This window comes from Bactrocera neohumeralis, chromosome 6 (genome assembly GCF_024586455.1).
Source record: "Bactrocera neohumeralis isolate Rockhampton chromosome 6, APGP_CSIRO_Bneo_wtdbg2-racon-allhic-juicebox.fasta_v2, whole genome shotgun sequence".
NCBI lineage: Eukaryota > Metazoa > Arthropoda > Insecta > Diptera > Tephritidae > Bactrocera > Bactrocera neohumeralis.
In genome coordinates this window covers 79,963,093-79,982,624 of record NC_065923.1, presented here as the reverse complement: position 1 = coordinate 79,982,624, position 19,532 = coordinate 79,963,093, and the positions used below count along the sequence as shown (strand labels likewise).

Here is a 19,532-nt window from a genome sequence, read left to right as displayed (position 1 = left end):
AGACAATTTAATTTGCATAGTACTCTACTGTATATATGTATGTATATGCAAGTATTGACTATCTGACGACATGAATGAATGGACGTGTGACTAATGCTGGTGAGCGTGCATACATACCTACATACTAAACATGTTGTTACCAGCACAACCAACTAACCGAAACCAATAATAACGCGTTATTAGCGAATTCTGAAATTTCCATTTCGGGACTCAGCGTTTTTTCAACCAAAATCAAAAAAATATACATACATATATATGTATATACAATAAATGTAAATACCACTTGCGTTTATAAAAAATTAAACGTATTAGCTTTTAATTTATTTCAAACTCGTTTGTCACTGCTGCCGCGCTCGTTGTGGTAATTACAGGTTTATTTCGTTGTATTATTTCTGTTGATATTATTTCTTTTCGCTGCAACCTTTTGAAGATTTTTTCCGCTTAATTGAAAGGTAGGTGTTACTTTATTTTGTCCTTGAACGTTTGGTATTTCGGAGCAAAGTGTGACCTCGTTGGTATCAGATGTTTTAAAAGAAAAACGATTTTTGCCCAATAATGATATAGCGTTCGTTGCAACAAATGGCAGTAGGAGCCCATAGCTGTATTTATTAATTAAAAATTTATTTGCAATATCTTCGAAATATTTCCAAAAATTTTTTAAAATGTTTATAAATTTTAAAATTTCGAAAAAAGTTTTAAAACTTCGAAAAAATTTTCAAATTGGTAAAATTTTTTAAAAAATTCAAAATATTTACAAAAACCAGTTTTTACTTAAAAAAATATATGTACATATACATATGTACATATGTATGTATGTATGTATATATAATATTTGGTAAATATACATACATATGTACATATGTATGTAGGTAATTTTGAAAACTTTCTAAAAGTTTTAAAATTTCTGAAAATTTTCAAAATTTCGAAAATATCTCAAAAAATTTTGAAAATTTCTAAAATGTTTAAAAAATCTGAAAATTTCTGCATTTTTTCGAAAAATGTTTAGATCTGTAAAAATATTAAAATTTCTGCAAAATGTCGGCAAGTCTTCGAATTTTAAAAATTTTCGAAAACTTATGAAATTTTTTCCAAAAATCTGTTTTTAGTACGTTTAGCTTATTTTTGTAAAAACAACTTCTGATTAACTCACATTTCATTCTGAACCACGTGCTGCTGCAATTATAGCATAATATAAATATATATAATATAATAAATATTCCACTTATCACAACTGTTTTCTTGAAACTTTCAACTTGATATTTAGTTAAATAAATTTATTGAAAAATTTAGTAAAATAAATGTATTGATGCCACATTTAGGCTAAACAGCCACTCAAATATGGTGAAGTTATGATTAACTCTTGAATCTTAACTACTCCAAATCCTCCTTTGTAAGTAAGACTCAAGTACCATGTACGATTATCTTATGAATTCATCGGTTAAAAGTTTTGTCAGTTCATTGCAGTAGCGCTCTGCAGTAAGACTTAGATTTATCTGCATAAAAAATAGTAACTACGAAATCGTCTCGACAATTTAACGCTTCATTTGCAGCACATACAAATAACGTACTCACGTACTTGAACTTAAGCAAACCCAAAATGACTTTCAAACGTTAAAATAATCATAGGAAATTAAATTAATTACAAGCTATAGCAAAAGTTTAACAGCTGTGTTCCGGTTTTAAATTAACCTGTCATTTACATTGCCAAGAAAAAAATGGAAAAAAACAACAACCAAAACTGTAAAGGTTATGAAAAGTGTGACTACTCGTGCAATGCTCTTTTGGCGAAACATAATAACAAGGAAAAAGTTTGGTTCGTCTGCACCGAAGCTATAATACCCTTCAGAGGTTTATTTCTCATAGCATGAAAAGGTGTAAATGATCTCTATCTTGTTTTGGATTGATTAGTTTGTATTCCAGCTATGGTATATGCTATGGTGATCCGAACTGAACCATTCGGAGATTGTAGCTTTGCCTTTGACAATAATCTGTACCAAATTTCGTGAAGATATCTCGTAAAAGGAAAAAGTTTTTCATGTAAGAACCTCAATTCAATCGTTCAGTTTGCATGCCAACTGTATGCTATAGTCAGGGTATAAAGGGTTCAGGGTATAAAAATCATGTAAACTCTGCGCTGAAAATGGTTAAGCATGTCTTTGACATAATTCAAGGCACAAATGCCACATGTGTACCACGTCATTTTTGCCAGTTACTAAATATCAAATGTGAATGACAGTCTACAATTGTTATAAAATATAAATGTCAATAAATATATGATTTCATATACGCGAATTAGCACAAAAGGAAATAGTGATAGCCGATCATTAAATGTGTATAATGTGTGGTGTTAGTACTTCAGTGAGTGCTTGCAATGGAAATCGAGCGCAGACTATAAAAAATACAATTTATTTGGTTTTGTAAACATTTGTGAAATGTCATATGTTAAACCTGAAAGGTTTACGCCGATTTTTTTATGTTTAGAAGTGTTTTTATACTTGCTGTTTTCCATTACCATTTCTTCGGGGTAAATTTTTTCCATGTCTTAATTTTTCTACCTGCTGTAGTCCTCTATTTTATTCCTCCTTTTTCCATTCCTCTACTTATGTATTAAATGTGAAACGAACACACACTCTCTACAGTCGTTTTGACAACCAAATATTCACTTACCTACATCCTACTATTAAATTTACGTGCACCCTTCTTGTATTGACTGCATAAATTGCTTGACAAGTGAGGGCGGATATGTGCGTTGGCCGGTCTTTCACCGAATGGTTAACCATGCGTGACACCTATTAAGCTCTTGCCCGATTTGTAATGGAATTAGCATATTTTTGAGTGAACCCCACATCGGTAAATTCATAGTTTTGTTTTACGGTTCGTTGGCCAACATTTGGTCTCAGCTTGGTCTTGATATTGAACTTTAGCATGTTGTATACAACTTTTAGTACTAAAGCTTTTGCCAAATTATTGGGAGGGTTACTTACTATAGGTCAAAATGCCCACTACTTAACATCCTATACAATAATGATATAAATGTTTCGTTGCGCGCTGCAATTCTCAACTAGTTTATAAAGTACTTATACTATGTACACTAACATATTTCCACGGTATCAATTTCTGACATTTTCCTCTCTTCTTCCACTTAAATAAATATGTATAAGTTAATGCATGCGATTTTGCTATTAAATAACGGTAATATAATAGTAATCAGTTCCTAATGCCAGCGCCAGCTTAGCGGCTGCGCCCTGTGTCACGATCAAACTCACATTTATACGAATATATTTCTACTTTTTGCTTACAAGCCTTTGTTTGCCGCTCTTTATGTGGGTGCGGTGCAATTTTCGTGAACTACTTGCAAAAACAGCAAGCAAAAAGTCAAACAATATGACTTACACACAATTTTTTATTCAAAAATATTTTTTTTTACAATTTCCACTTCACTTTTTTCACTCCATTACAGCCAGTAAAGAGCAGGTAATTTTATTTATCCATTCATCTAATGACACAATTGAATCTAGCTCTCGCACAGCTTTTTGCTAAGCAAAATTACCTTTACCTTAAATGTGTCTACTTCCTGCAAATGATTTTAGCTTATTTTGTATTTGTTTTTTGTCTTATTTTTCTTAATTCAATTGAGCTTGCATAGTACTGCTATTATTGGTGATACATATAACTTATTTTGCTTTTGCTCCCATTTATAATTGCATAACTGTTATTTAATTTCTCATAATTTTATAGCCATTACTTTGGTTTCTGGTTTCTGAAATTTCGAAAACCTGCGCGATAGTTTATTTTATAATTTTTTAAACAATCCTGATTACTTAATTGGCTTATATGTATGTATGTAAGTATGCCCTAAAATTAAAAATATGTCGGTACTAAGCAAAATACATATGATATATACATATATTTTTTTTGTAATTTCGAATTTTCGGATTTTTTTCTATTCTTAAGTCTTTTGTGTATTCAGGCGATGCAAATTAACTTTTAAGTCTTCTATGTACATATGTATAAAGAAGACGCGAGTTCGTATCTTAAGCCTTTCGTAACTTATTATCATTGTTCAACAAAATGATGCAAGTTCGTTCCTTCAGTCTTTTGTTTATCACCACAATCTGATTATAATTCGAGTTTTTTTCTTTAGTCAGTCTTTCAATGCCAAGAGAGTTCGTTACTTAAGTCTTTTATTCATTAATAGGATACGAGTTCGTTTCTTAAGTCCTTGGATCATCTGGCCAAAGCAAGATCGTTACTTAAGTCTTCTGTTAATCAACATGAGAGAGTTCGTTACTTAGTCTTTTGTTCATCAATATGATACGAGTTCGTTTCTTAAGTTCTTAGTTCATCAGGGCAATGTAAGTTCGTTACTTAAGCCTTTTGTTTAACAAACTGGTGCGAGTTCGTTCCTTCAGTCTTTTGATTACCAGGACCATCCGAATAAAAATCGAGTTTGTTTCTTAAGTCATTTGTTTTTCAATGCGAAGGGGGTTCGCTACTTAAGTTTTTAGTTATGTACATATGTATATACTAATTCTAGTTCGTTTCTTAAGTCCTTCGTTAATCAGACCAATGCAAGTTCGCTTCTCAAGTCTTTAGTTCATAAATATGATGCGAGTTCGTTACATAGGTCTTTCGTTTGTCAATCCCAGCAAAAACGCAAAATAATCGATTTGTTACTTGATTCTATTTAATTTCAGCCAATTAACTGCGAAAACCCGTGAACGTACTGCCGAACTGCACGAAACCTCAACGGAAAGCAAAAGTTTGCGCCAGCAAATCGCTGCACTGAAAATCAGCCGAGACGAAGCTATCGCGGAAAATGGGTGAGTCAAATGCACAACAAGCAAAAGCAACTAATTTTTGACTATTTAAAGTTTAAAGTTGAATCTATATACATACATACAAATATAATATGTACCATTATATATGCATATTTGTTTAAGTGTGATACTTTATAATTTTTTGTGATTATTATGAGAAAATTAGCCATCAGCAGGTTTTGTAGGACACGCCTTTATAGAAAATTACGTCACTTTGGGCGTAAAAGGTCGTCTGTAATAACTTACACATTACCGTTATTGATTTTGCAATATGCAGCTGTGTTGCGCTGGTGTGTGAACTTGATTTTCTTGCAACAATTGCTTGCTAACACGATTAATTTTGTCTCCGTAGCACTGTGGCTAATGTGATTTTCTTTTCATTTTGTCTTTTTTCAGCCGTCTGTCGAACGAATTGGCCGAACGTCAAGCAGAGATTTTGACACTTAAGAAAAAACTGAAAGACTCCGATTTTGAAATCGAACAATTGAAACAGCAATTGCGTCAATACGTAGCGGAGGTGAAGAAAGCCGAGGATTTGTTAACGCATAAGGTGGGTGTATGATGTTTATATTATATAATATATTGTAGTGTATACTTATAGAAGGTCTTACTTTGGACTCTTAACAGTACAAAATATTTGTAACGCGCTTAAAATTAATTTATAAAATTATTGTCTTAAAGTCAAAGAGTAAATAGTTACGATTGATCGGCAACAGATTAAAAGGTTATAAAACTATTTTTTCAAAGAATGATTGTTATCGACAGCCGACAATGAAAGCCGTTTAAAATACCTCGAATATAAAGCATTTCTAGAATGATGCGATTCAGGTTAAATACTCACATTTTTGTCGTCATTTTGTAGGTACTTTCATAATGCTATTCTCATAGAAATCCTAGTCTGTAATGGAAAAAACTGGGATAGTCGTAGACTTTCGCCCGTTTTTCTGGAGGCAAATTTCTCACTATAGACAGAACCAGGCAAGAATCACTAAGTGACAGGCCCGGACTCTAAGGTGGATGCATAGGAACATCCCAACCATGCTTCTGGCGATTCATTACCAATATATGCGGGCAGGTGTTGTTCTTATGGAACATAATGCCTCTCCTATTGGCCAAAGCTGGCGGCTTTTGGACGATTAGTTCCTTAAAACGGTTCAATTGTTGACAGCAAAGGTCCGAATTAAGAGTTTGGCTGTAAAGGGGCAGCTTACAGAAGATGGTGCTGTGCCAATTCCATCAAAGACATAACCAATTCTTTCTGATCGTCAATCCTGGCTTGACCACCTTTTGTGCCGGCTCAGCGCGACTCGATTACCACCCTTTTCACTTCATGTTGTGGCCTTCCCGATCGCTTTTTATAACCAGCAACCATTCGCTTCAGATAAATTTAAAAAATTAAAAAAAAAAATTCTTCTTTTCTCTATTTTTATGTATTTCTACCCAGGAGAAGGAACGCGAGGAGATGCTCGAGCATTATCGCAGTCTATCACATGATGCCGTCATATTGGAGGGCAATAATCAGAGTCTAGAAGTTGAAGCAGCCGAGCACAAGTAAGTTCAAACTTTCTTAGCTCATTAAATCTATTAAATTTGTTACTTTTTACTTGTTTACCAAACCAAAGTAGTTAATTGACTAAATTTCTACTTACTTCCTCTTCTTTACATTAACTAAAAACTCTGCCTGCTTAACTTGCGTAGATGTTGTTGCTGCTGTGCGCGACATATACGCTAATTATTTGATTTTATCGCGTGTATGTATGTATGTAGTGTATATAAACGCAATAAGCATTTGAATAGCTCTCTTCTTAGCAGTATGTAGCTTTTGTTATCTTGATTTACACACACGTAGCCGTAACGTAGCACTGCCGTGGTACAATAAAAAAGACGAAAAATAATAATGTTCAAAGAATTTACCGCTATTAACCCCGTTTTCATTAAAGACGACAAATCACCGAATTAGAAGATGAAATAAAAGCATTAAAGCAGGAAATTTGCTCCCGCAATGCACTTATCGCACAAATAGAGGATAAGGTATGAATCAATGTTATATATATTTGTATGTCTGTGCTTTTTTAAATATTTTTTTATTTATTTTTTCCTTCAGCTAACGGCGCTAAATGCACAAAATGCTAAGCTAGAGCGTGAACTTGAGGATGCCTTGGATGAACAACACTTGCTGAAAGTTGATTTGGCCGCGCGCAAGGAACTTTGTGATAAGCTCGATGTAGAGCGCGATAAATTGAATGCCGAGTTAACTGAACTGAATGAGATAAAGCGCAAGGTATGCCATAGTAATTTACGCCTTAAACATTTTTGTTACACACATTTGCTACAGCTTGAACGTGACAATGAGAAGCTGCGCGCGGATTTGGAAAAGTCTTCGAATGGGCAGAAAGTCTCCTCCGAAACGCTCGAGGAACTATTGACAAAAACGCGTCGCGATCTGGAGGAGCAAATAAAAGTCGACAGTAAATTGAGCCAGGAGTTAGTGCGTCAACGCCAGCAAAATGACGATTTATTGGTGTGTACAACATTTTTTTTTATTAAACCAATAACTAATAAAGCATTTTCTTCAACATTACAGCGTGAGTTAGACGCCGAACGCCAACGTCGTCATCAACAGGAAACGCTGGCGCAGGAGTATCAAATACAAAATCAGGAACTGCGTCACAATCTCACCGATGATCGTTTTCGTCAGGCGCGTTCACGTGACCAAAGTCCACGCTATCCCTCGCAGACATTGTAAGCAGCGTTCGCTTTTAGCCAAGCATTTGTACTTAATTTGAAAATGCATATAACTTTTGTTCCGTTTTTTACTCTTAAATAATTTTTATAAAATGTCTTGCGTTTTTCTTTGTTTTTTTGTTTTCGTTTTTGTTTTTAGTACAAACAAAAAAATAATAAAGTGTGAACCAGCACAAAAACTGAGCAAACTAAACGCAGATTTCATTAAAACAAAAAAAAAAAAAAACAAAAAACAATTACAAAACAAATCATCATCTCAGCTATACTTATACATACATAAATTAGCGGTGCACATACTTCACATATTTGCAACTTCGACCCAATCAAAATTATGACATTTCATCATCATTCATTGCACTCATCATCATCATCCTCAATTTCGACGCAATCCTCTCGCAGTTGAACACGATAATCAGGATAGTAAAGTGTCACCATATTTAGATAAGTTTTGAACATACACGGACAGCCAGTGAATTCCGGTACCTGCTGGTATTCGCCGCCATAAGCGAAGCTTAGGCGTCCTGTGAATTAGGAAATGTATGCAGTGCTTGAGAATTCTGCTGGTAAGTGAAAGTTTAGTTTTTGCTACAGTGCTGTCAAAATATGTGTATGCATGTGTGTTTTGTTAGTAGCTAGCAAATTGAAAATTCAGCGCTCTAATGCGAAACCGCATCGAAAAAGCGCCACTATCGCTAGAGCAGTTTAATGTCTTATAAAACATTATCGTAAAAAAATAGTGTCGAATCGGGCTCAAAGTTTTGTTTTGGCCATGTGTGGAAAGGCACTTGGATGCTGCATACGGTGATCCGTTGTTGTTATAGCGGCAGAAAACATTCCTGAAGTAATTTCGAGAAATGGTGCCGCGTTAAAAGTCTTTGGCCGGATGAAAATCCGAGTCTGTTCCGATTACTTAGAGCCGACTTTCGTGGGAACGGAACGGTGACGCCTCTCCTTCTATCGCGACTCTCAAAAACTGGTTTATCGAGTTTCAGAGCATTTGACGCTATATAAGCGCAATCCCAAGCAGTTTCCGTCTCGTTTTGTGACCGTGAACTAAATATGCATCCACTAGTATACAGCAGAGAGCAAGCAACAGTCGAAACAGTGAACTTTCCTCGGGAAAGCTCGTGCAAAGAAAGCGAACTTAATAAAATGTGATCTACATCGATTTCGTGGAGAGAGAAAAATCGATTAAAAGGTTCTATTCTGTCGAAGTATTGACTGATCGACTTTGAATTGCAGAAAAATTGGATCTTGCCACCATCACATACTTCCGACGTCGCCTAGGCCAAATTGGTCAAATAAGCCTACGAACAGCAGCGCCATCTATTGGAATTTCCAGATCTCGTTTCACCTCTTTTTGTCACAATACGGTCTGAAATTGGGCTGATATGAAGAGGTTATCGCCATCACAAAGTTCTACTTTACAGAGCTGGACAAATTTTTCAGACATGTTAGAAAACTTGAAGCATTACTGCATGAAGAGTACTGAGCGACACAAATTTCATTTTTCTTTTGTAGACCAAGTCTTATCAGAGCGCCCGTATTCATCGTCGAGTCGAAATAACTAATTTTGTATATATTTGTTTGCAAAAAAGTCAGCGTCGTTTAACTCACCTCTTGGCGTGCAGTCGCGCATAGGCTCCGCTGTTTCATTTTGTAAATTCGCTGCTAGGAAATATGTAAAAATTAGTAAGACATTTACATAATATAGACGAAAACTAAAAAGATACCTCCATCTTGGGCATAGCAGGCCGGGTCACAGTTGCTGTATTGCTCCATAAATTGCACACGCGTCTGCGGCTTGTATTGTGATAGTTCTTCTGCACATCTATCTTCCTCTTCCGGCATTTCTTGATGCGGCGGCATAGTGGCATTAAACCTTGGCGTTCTACGTTCCGCGTAGTTTTGAAAGCGCGGACTTTTCTGTACCGTTTGCAAGAGCTTCATTGGCCCATTTTGCCAAGGTGTCATATTGCAACTACTTATTGGTTGGCCCGGTATAAATTTTTCATCCTGTTGCCATGGTAACAAATAGTTCTGCTCATCTACGCATTGAGTTGGTGGTTTTTGTTTATGTTGCGCAATGAAGATTTGTCTCTTCTCCGAATTTATATCTACTCTGCCACACCACTCTTCATTATTCTTTATTTGCACCTTTCCATTTTGCTCCTCATTGTTTTCCTCACATAGAAATTGGTACTTTGTTTTCATACTATCCGAAGTTGAAAGCGGTGATTTTTGGCTCTGACGTGAGGAGTCACATGTACATGTAGAAGGCGCTGCAGATTTCTTCGCTTGATCCGCATATATTTCACTGCATTCTTTCGGCAACGGTACGTACTGTGGTGCACAGCGATCTTCCTTTTGCTCGATAATCGTTGCCGAGTACTGTGTTCCGGTCGAGCGCAAAGTTATGCAGCTTTTCGATAAACTTTGTTGAGGTAATGGCTTATAACTGGCAATTGCGGTATCGGACTGTAGTGCTACAGCCATATGAGAGTTAGCTGCTAATTGGCGTACGGGCGAATGTTCGTATTGATCGCCTAGCTTTTCATAAGGAATTTCACAACCATTTTCTGCTGGACATAAACATTGGCGGGGAGATGCTGATGGCGAAGTTGTCTGTGTAGTGCATGGCTTACACATATAAGCATCTCCCGCGTTCGCGACGCAGTTGGCACGTAGACTGGTCCGTTTAGTGCAATCGTCTTCAGTTGGAGGAAAACACGCGGTACCGTAATCAGTGCATAATGCTCGAGGTTTCATATAAATTTTTGGCGTTTCAAGACTCGGAAAAGGACTTAGTGGACTTGCAGACCCACCCATGACGCCAGCTGTGTCCGATCTAGTAAAGCCTCCACCTATTACCGCACCATCATGAATGCCCGGTTGTCTAACCGGACTACTTCTTATTTGTTCTGGCTGACTACGGCTATCCAACTGTCGCAGTTTATCCCGATCTTTATATTTTGGAGATCTTAATTGTTCTGGTTCCGGTGACATTTCACCTTGAATGGTTGATTTAGCCTGCTCGCGTAAACTAATTACGGGGATTTTCCCTAAGCATAATGTGATAACAGATTATTTTAGACGAAACAACTATAAAAAAGAATTACCTCTTCCACTAGGCGCACTCCTACCGCTTTCGTCTGTATCCTCAATTGTAATTTCTGGAACTGGCGGCACTTTTTCCAATATCTCCTCGCTACCTGTAAATCCTCTATCGGTACCAGGTTGGTTCCCCGTACGCGGAATGCTAGCCGTAGGGCTCTCTGTTCTTTGAGTTGTGTCTGTACTTTCAGCCTTAATGTCTGCTTTAGGACTATAGTCATCTGTATATGTGCCTGCCTTTTGTGTATCCGCTTTATATTTCATATCTGCGGCCGAAATTTCGGTTTTTTTAGATGATAAGTCTATATCTCCAAGTTGATCGCTCCGCATTAAAGTAACTTCTTCCTGTTTGAAATCTTCTTCCTTCCTAACTTTGCTTTCACTTGTTTGTCCGGGATCCGTCACCACTCTTTGATCGGTTTCACTATGGTCTTTTGAAGACCTTTTTCCTTCTGGTTTTTCATAGTCATCGCGGGAATGGGATGGTGAGAATCCTTCAAATTCTATGTTATCGTCCGATTTCAATCCACGAGCGAAACGAGGTTTCGCGTCTGGAGTATAAGTATGAGGGTCCTCCATCCTACGTGTCGGACTATGTAATCGTGTTGGACTATGAGTTTCATAGCGTGCCGAACGTGGGGTTTCATCTGGGGTGTAAGTTCTGCCCGGCATTTGCGCAGAATTAGACTCATCATAAGCTTTACGCGGTGAACCACGAGGATCATACCTTTCATCTGATGTAATACCTCGCTCATAGTCACGTGCGGAACGAGGTGTACTTGAAGTGAATTTAGGTTCATAAGTGTCATCGTGCAAAGTGTTTGATTCACGTCTTTCCCCCTCTTGTTTTGATCGAACATAGTCTCTTGGAGTACGCTGTTCATCATAAGGTCGACCGTGGCTCCTCTCAGCACCTTGCTTTCCAATAGATCTGTAGCCTTCATCTAATCTGGGTTTCTGTTCGCTTGGAGACTGCAGCTCATCGTAAGTTCGACCGTGGCTTCTCTCAGCACCTTGTTTTCCAATAGATCTGTAGCCTTCGTCTAATCTGGGTTTCTGCTCGCTGGGGGACTGCCGCTCATCGTAAGTTCGACCGTGGCTCCTCTCAGCACCTTGCTTTCCAATTGATCTGTAGCCTTCATCCAATCTGGGTTTCTGTGCGCTTGGCGACCGCCGCTCATCGAAAGCTCGACCATAGCTTCTCTCCGTATCTGGTTTTCCAACAGATCTGTAGCCTTCATCTAATCTGGATTTCTGTTCGGTTGGGGACCGCCGCTCATCGAAAGCTCGACCATAGCTCCTCTCAGTATCTTGTTTTCCAACAGATCTGTACCCCTTCTCTATTCTGGGTTTCTCTTCAAGTCCATATGCTCTAAATACTTCCGATCTATCTTTTTCATACGATTCCCGTTGTCTGCCGACGCGCCCAATTCTAGGTTGTTCATCCCGTCCAGTGCCGCTAACAGTTCGTTCTCTTTCATGCGATCCAACTGGTTTCTCACCAGACCTCATCGGGCTTTCTCGTTGTATGCGTCGTCCACGTTCGGGACTTTGAGATGGCGGCAGATCTCGCACTGTATTTTTTTGTACCGGCATTATGTCATAGCTCCGCTGCGGTGATAGCTGAAAAAACTCTCCATAGCCTGCCCTATATTGTGTGTCAGTAGGTCCCTGTATGATTTTAGGTACATCGCTAGCGTAGGTATCACCAATGCGGTAATCATCGAGAACTTCTGTTATAGTAGGAATACCAGCGTGCCATTCATCTGGTTCAGGTGGATATTCCATTTTCCTTAACCGTTCATCCCACGTTTTATCGTCATCAGCACTTTGTGCTTTGCTCTTTTGCTTCTTCTTTCGATCTAAATCATATTTGCCTTCACTTTCGCCCGGCTTACAGGGTTTGTAGGCTGTAATCGTCATCTGCTTCAGGGAGCGTTTTGTCTCACGTGAGTACTCTCGACTTGCTTTTGGCAGCTCGTACGTAATACATTCATCGGACTCAGACGAGGGCTTGTGACGTCGCTCCTTCGTAAAGGTTATTTCCAGCAGTTTTTCCTTGCTCTTCATTTGACGTGCTTTCTCCGAGGAGTCGACACTACCCGACGATTCACTCCCCTGGCGTGGCTTACGCTCGCGCACTTGACGCTTTTCACTCGCTTTACGCGCGGGGACGACGTCATAAGCTTTCGCACTGCGCTGCCTTGTCTTATCTTCGCTCTCGTTTTTTCGACGCGTTTTGCTACGCGAGCGATCACCACTTCTTTCAATATCAACAAGTGTGCGCCCATCCTTCGGTACATCGACCGTCAAACGCTCCTTGTTCTTTGAGTGCCTTGGACTGCCATGTTTAAATGATTTCGTGGCGTGCGAGGCAGTGGGATGATAGAAATCTTCTGTATTTAAGTCACTCACACGCCTGCCATAGATAACTTTTGCCTGCGGCTTGGCTGCTTGACACTCATTATAGGTTGGGCAAGGCGGTAAACAGGGTGTGCATGGCTGACACGGCTGGCAGGGCTGAAAGCATGGCACACATGGCGAACATGGTACACATGATTGGTTCGGCGCCGGTACTACACATTTATTCTGCGACGGATAATTATAATGATACTCATCACGGCAGTATTTGTACTCTTTACACGGCGTTATTGCCTTCTCCACATAAGTGTTTTTATTACATAACATGCCATTATAATTGCCAACGTTATTGTAGCGCTCACAAGTCTTCATACAATTGCAATCATTCGGATTGCAACCGCCAGTGCAACGACAGTTCTGCAAGTGATAAACGTTCACAGCGCTCTGACCATCGCCCGTGCCGCCATAGTCGAAGGCATAGCAGTTGGGCGGTGTCGTGTCGAGCAACCCCTTCGTCTTTAAAGCCGCCAGATTGGTGGCTGAATAATGTATGGCAGCGTTGAGTTTGGCCTTTAGGTTTTGCAAATTATCCTCAACACCGCCACGTTGTGTATCTTTCTGCAGGCCAATTGTGCGCATGCGTGGCCGACACGAAGTTTGCTCGTCGCGCGCGTAACGTGGTGAAGTGCAAACGAACTTATGCTGACTCGAGAATTTTTCAATCGTAAACTCGATATTATTGGCAAACTGTGTATCGAAATCCTTTAGTTTGTCCAACGATTCGATTTTCGTGTGCAGATCGTTTTGTATGGCAGCGTTGCGCATCAACGGGTGCGGACGCGATCTGAACATTAGTTTGTCTCTTTCCCGCTTCAATTTGGCAATTTCATTGTCAATTTCATGTGCCAGACGCTTCAACTGCACCGAAGTGCGATTGACTGCGCGTTCCAGGTGCGATTTGTCACGGCAAGTCGTCAGCAAGGCGCCACTCTCCGGCGAATTGCCGAATGTTTCGGTAGTGGTGTTTCGCTCCGACGCTGTTTCTGGTCTAAGTGTTGTTGTGTAGGCGCTGCGCTTTGTGTGTTGTTTCTGCTGCTTGCGCGCTTCCTTGGCATTCGGGTGTGGAAATCGTTCGCGTAATACGGTCTTATGTCGTTTAATATAACCGTTGTGACTGCGCTCGGTTGTATAGCTTTCCTTGTGCTCAAGTTCTATGCTGTCCCCTGCAGAAGCGTAGAATGTACAAATGATACTGAGTTATTCGAAATTTGAATTTCTTAAATGTACATAATAGCTTACCCCTGTCTTTTAGTTCCTGATACCGAAATCCCATCAACAAATGGTGGTGACTTGTTTTTGCTTTTGATATCGAAAAATTTGTTAACAAATAAACGCTAGATATTTAAATAATTTCGTTAAATTTCACCAATTGTCTGCTTTCCAATAAAAATATAAGAAATGAAAAATGTTTGATTGAAAAATAATTTTTGTTCTGATGTTTCGAACCGAAAATGTCTCACTTAATTCGCCGCCAAGTCAATGTTTCCAAGTTTACTGAAAATGGAACGCAATCCGATTAATTTTCAGTGTTGAAAACTAGTAACTCCTGACATTTGAAGGTCTAGAGCTGAGTTAAACTAATATTGATTTTTTCATTTTCTGGAAATTGTAGTTGAATGTGAAGCACCAGATAGGCTTCGATAACCTCTTCATTCGACTTAAATTTCTACTTTTCGGGTGACCAAACCTGTGGAGTACGCTAGATGTTGCAGCAGTTCGATCTGTTTTCCAAAAAGTTTAGTTAGCGTCGTCGAAGATTTGCGCCGGTGCATTGAAATTATGAAATAGCACCTTTTCTTCTACATATGTATGTGGAAGTTTTCTCAGCGCCGCATCAGCTCATTTCAGTACAGTAGAGCCCTGTGACCGTTTTGCCTGTCTGCAGGTAGTAGATATATGTAGGTCACCCTTTGCTAATTCCCGAAAATGATAACCATTTTTCGTATCTCTTAGGACATTAGAACAGTCTTCGTCTTCTCCAGAGCAAGTTTGCGGAGCGAATACCTCCGTTTCGACGGGGCACCTTAGAGGGTCTTATTAAATTATGACGGACGCCATCGAATGTGAAGAACCGTCGTTTCAATTATCGAATCACTGACCAATACCATATCGCCCTTTTTCAAACACAAAATTACAAATCCATTTTGGCAGAAATAGCCGTGTACCCGCATGTACGAAACGATATTAAATTTCACTTTCGCCTTAATACCTAACGGACTGCTCTTGGACGCTATAGATTGTCTTCTTATTTCAAAGCTGCAATTGCTCCTTTTTCGGACTGGATTTAAGTGCGATATCATACAGAACTACGTAACTGGATCAGACCCAAACTCAGACCTCAGGGAAGCAAATTTCCTTTCTCACTTGCATAGCTTAGAACGCCGGTCTTTTGTGGAACTCCTTCGTTCGGATCGGTCCCATTCCGATATAAGCGGCTTGCGTTCTGGATCAATCGACCTCGCGTGCGCTTAGCAGGCGCTGGATTAGCGATTAGCTTCTGTGCGACTGTGCGACTGTGAGATCCTTTTGGTCTACTGAACAACTTGTCCTGAGCAAAATTCATCTATCCACAATCAAAGAACGAGGAGCGGGGCTAGGGTGTCCCCTCTGGCTTTGCAGTTGCCACACAAGAAAGTCTGATGATGAAGTAAATTGATGATATTTCTAGTGAGGCCAGACACTGCTTGACTAGCTTGGAGCGCACGGTTAGCGAGCTCAGTACTAGTATTGAGTCACTCTGCTGGCGGAGTAAGTGCTCACTTCCTCAAAGAGGCTGCACTTTGCAGTATGTCTACCGCCACTTTTTTACATACATATGGCTTGTGCCAATCCATCTTCCTCGTCGGTTTGCGAGCAGAGAAAAAGCTGCATCGAGCGGAGCAGTGATTCTAGTTTTCAGGAATGCAGTTGAAGGAGGAAACAATCTCGGCAGTATCTCTAAAAATGATTTGTGAAATGTTTTCTGCCGCTACTATAACAGCAACTAGCACCGAGTGATACTCATGCTTGCAATCAAACCCGGAAGCAGTGTAATACAAACTCAACAACTGAAACAACAACAATAACAACTGTAGATATTAGTTTTAAACACGTTTTACGGTAGCATTTTATTGAATCCAGAATTCAGTAAAGAGATTCTAAAAAAATACGATACATTTATAAATATAAAATAATTCACAGTTAATACATACATACATACATACAATAGAATGCAGTTCATATACATAATATAATATAATTCTTGCTTCATATACATTTCGTCTAACGCTGCCGAATTTGGCAGGACCTATGCAAGGTATGCATCGCCCACAAGCATATCTGAGTAAATATAGTAGTCAATATGTTATGTGATGTGTGTTACTCAAGTACCTTTTCGTTATTTTCAATACATGTATATATGCATATGTAGTCTTCCTCTTTATTTGCTCGCTCATACCACTTAATGCTTAAATTAATATTTAGTTTAAAACTTCTTCGAATACTCATATGACATACAGTCAGACTTTTTTGACTTCTTAAGTGCGTTAAGTTTTGAGTTTAAGAACCTGAAACGTTGCTTGAAATCCTTGTCCAACACTATTTTATAGTTTTCGGAAAGATTTATCGCCTTAGCTTCGGAAATAAAATATTCACAGTTCTCTAAGCATTTTTTTTTTTGTAAAAATAGAATATTCAGAGTTGTCTAAACCTTTTTTTATTTTGAAATTCAAATTACAATTGTTTCGAGTTGTTTTGGAGAGAAAATATTATTTGACTTCTATTACAATCTCGAATGTGAACGGTTAACATGCTGAGAAAATCCTCGACAGCATCGGAAGTTAGAAATACAATACAACAGTTGTCATACCTATCAAAGAACGCTGGGTTTCAAAGATTTCTTAACAGCACTGCTTTGAAAATCTTCAGCCACCTAATCTTTAATTAAGTAGGATAGTATGGTGCAGTATATGAAGTGGCACAGTTACCTTGATGGATCTTTGTATACAAATTATCCATGATTTTCTTTCAACAAGCTCCCAGTGCGAAAAATTGATTTTATCAAGAAGATAGAGTAAATAATTTATATTCATACATATATACTTTCATTGGCAAGCCAAAGCAAGCACATAGTCTCCAAAACTTGTAGCATCATTTAAATACATTGACACTTTCAATATATAAGAGCTTTTGTCTAGTAAAACAATCCTTCATGTGCTCATATGCACATTACCCAAGTACTTTGTAGATGATTATGTGTTGTGTGTGTGTCAGAGTATGTCAACGTTGTTACATTAATTGCTATTTAACGCAGAATTTTAAGCAACATTTTTTTTTCAATTTTCTCTTTTAATAAAAATTTGAATGGTTATGCAAATTTCAAGTGAAGCGGCAAATAAATAAAAGCCTTGCTGCAAGTTTTGAGTAGCTTTTGTTGGCATGTTGCGTTTCACTCAATTTGTTGCCTACTTTTAGGCGCGCTTATGCATATTGAGACGAATTATATCTTGTTGTTGCCAATAGTTGCCCAATTATATTTATGACTGATTATATATTAAGCCTTTTGAGTGGACTATACAATTTTTTCCAACACATAAGCAGTTATAGACGTGTTTTGTGTACTATATTTTCAGTTTAAGTTGCTCGTCTTATTGTTATTTAGCGCACAGCGCATGCTTTGTTTTACATTTAGAAGCAACGTTTTTTCTGCTCTGTACATATCTATAGTATATATATATTTTTTCTTTTGTTTTTACTTGTATGTATGTATATATAAGTTTTATATTTTATATAGGCGCATTATTGTGTATTTGCATCATAATTTTCACATCAATTGCTTTGATTTTCTCTGGTTTTGCTTTTTTTGTTTTGTATTTGTAAGTTATTTTTATTTGGTGGTTAAATTGCAAGTTTAGTAATTTATTGCACAATTTTAAAATAGTATTTCGCGCAGTTCAAGTAGATTTTCAACAAAAAAATTTAATAATTAATGACGGAAATTTTAAAAAATTAATTTCAGAAAAAATATTAAAATAATTGTATTTAAAAAAGTTTAATATTAAAAAAAAATAAAAAACTTGACATATTAAAAAAAAATTAAAAACTGGATAAATTAAAAAAAAATAAAATCTATTTAAAATATTTTAAAATTTAATAAAAATTTTAATATATTTTAAAAATTGTTTTAAGACAAATTTTTTAATAAAATTAATATTTTTCCGCATATATGTATGTACATAACTAAGCAGCAAGTAATTATAACTGCCATTTATTATATTAAAAATATTATTAACAACAACAAGCAATTATTACTGCTATTTTATTATTGAAAGAAAATGTATTATTAAAAGCAAAATAATTAAAAGGAACTATAAAGAAAATTAAAAACAAAAAATTTTAAAAATATTTAAAAAATAATAATAAAAAAATTTATAAGGAAAAATTATAAAATTTGTTGAAAAGCAATATACAGTAATATCTATAAAAAATATCTCTTTATAAAAAGTGATTTATTAAAAAAAATTAATAGCTTTTAAAAATTTAATAAATTAATTTTTTTATAATTTTAAAAATATATTAAAATAAAAATTTAAAAAATGATTAAAAACTATAATATAAAAAAAATATTAAAAGAAAAATTACAAATTACAAAGAATTATTGTTATTAAAAATTTAATAAATAACTTTTTTTGATAATTTTAAAAATATTATTATTATAAATTATTTTTTTAATAATTTTAAAAATCTATGAAAAAAATTAAATAATTTATTTTAATACAATATTTAAATTTATTAAAAAAATAGATATTTTACCGCATTTAACAAAGTAACAAGCAATGACATAAAATAGCAGTAATATTTTATATAAATAAGCAAAAACACAATAATTATTTTTCCAATGCACACAAGTGGCTAAGCGCTGTATATCAGCGCCAATTTCCAAAGTCTGCATTAATTTATCTCTTAAATTTGCATAGCAACAACAAAAGCAAACTAGATTTTCAAAACCTGTAGCCAAAATTTGAATATTGTTTGTCCGCATTAATTAGCTGCTACCTTAGCTTTTTCCACTTCTCATACAACACAGCCACAAACCAACACTGTGCGCATGCGTTCCCTGACAAATCGACACTTGTTAATGAAATATGAAGTGTTTTTACACATTCAAGATTTCACAGTGCATCTTAAAGGCGCAAATTCATTAAATAAATATTATATGACGCACTTGACGCACTTTTCTACTGTCCCGCGTCATACTATGAAAAATTTGCTTTATAAAAATATAAGCAAGCCTTCAGCACTCTAGCGCCTAGAAAAGAAAAGCGCCTTAAACATTGTTTACACGCTACAAATGTTTTTTTCTTTGTTTCTCATTTAATAGCGACCCAAAAATATTTCTCATGTGTTTTTTTGTATTTTTTGTTTTCATATTTATTTAAGCAACTCGTATTTGTT

The 19,532-nt window shown here is 36.8% G+C and overlaps 2 protein-coding genes across 10 annotated transcripts in view; one reads left to right on the top strand and one right to left on the bottom strand.

Annotated features, from left to right (window-relative positions):
- The window catches only part of LOC126762943 (centrosomal protein of 135 kDa), a 49,130-nt gene that overhangs the window by 18,817 nt on the left and 10,781 nt on the right, over positions 1–19,532 (top strand). The window contains exons 11-18 of one of the 8 annotated variants that reach the window (XR_007667538.1): positions 4,698–4,823; positions 5,217–5,370; positions 6,265–6,371; positions 6,761–6,851; positions 6,925–7,101; positions 7,156–7,341; positions 7,405–7,562; positions 7,705–8,128. Coding sequence is in view for 7 of the 8 variants with exons in the window: in XM_050480017.1 (XP_050335974.1) it covers positions 4,698–4,823; positions 5,217–5,370; positions 6,265–6,371; positions 6,761–6,851; positions 6,925–7,101; positions 7,156–7,341; positions 7,405–7,566 (1,003 nt within the window). In the remaining variant the exon portion in view is untranslated. Of the gene's footprint in view, positions 1–4,697; positions 4,824–5,216; positions 5,371–6,264; positions 6,372–6,445; positions 6,852–6,924; positions 7,102–7,155; positions 7,342–7,404; positions 8,129–19,532 lie in introns of those variants that run through there. The other 7 variants (XM_050480017.1, XM_050480022.1, XM_050480019.1 and 4 more) reach the window with 7 other exon arrangements.
- LOC126762942 (uncharacterized) lies at positions 7,690–14,490 on the bottom strand. Of its 2 annotated transcripts, none has more exons than XM_050480014.1 (6): positions 14,340–14,490; positions 10,685–14,263; positions 9,299–10,627; positions 9,183–9,236; positions 7,842–8,086; positions 7,690–7,753 (listed from the first exon to the last, which is right to left on the bottom strand). In XM_050480014.1, exons 1-5 carry the CDS (start codon positions 14,371–14,373, stop codon positions 7,911–7,913), a joined length of 5,172 nt encoding a protein of 1,723 aa, XP_050335971.1. In that variant the 5' UTR covers positions 14,374–14,490; the 3' UTR covers positions 7,690–7,753; positions 7,842–7,910. The 2 variants fall into 2 exon arrangements, with proteins under 2 accessions (XP_050335971.1, XP_050335972.1); XM_050480015.1 differs by having other exon boundaries at positions 9,183–9,233.

What these genes read in the sequence shown, in the direction of transcription:
- LOC126762942 (XM_050480014.1), bottom strand. Translation starts at nt 14,373, where the DNA reads ATGGGATTTCGGTATCAGGAACTAAAAGACAGGG. An exon ending in GAGTGCGCCTAGTGGAAGAG is followed by an intron (nt 10,628 to 10,684) that starts GTAATTCTTTTT and finishes CATTATGCTTAG; the next exon opens with GGAAAATCCCCGTAATTAGT. An exon ending in CTGCTATGCCCAAGATGGAG is followed by an intron (nt 9,237 to 9,298) that starts GTATCTTTTTAG and finishes CATATTTCCTAG; the next exon opens with CAGCGAATTTACAAAATGAA.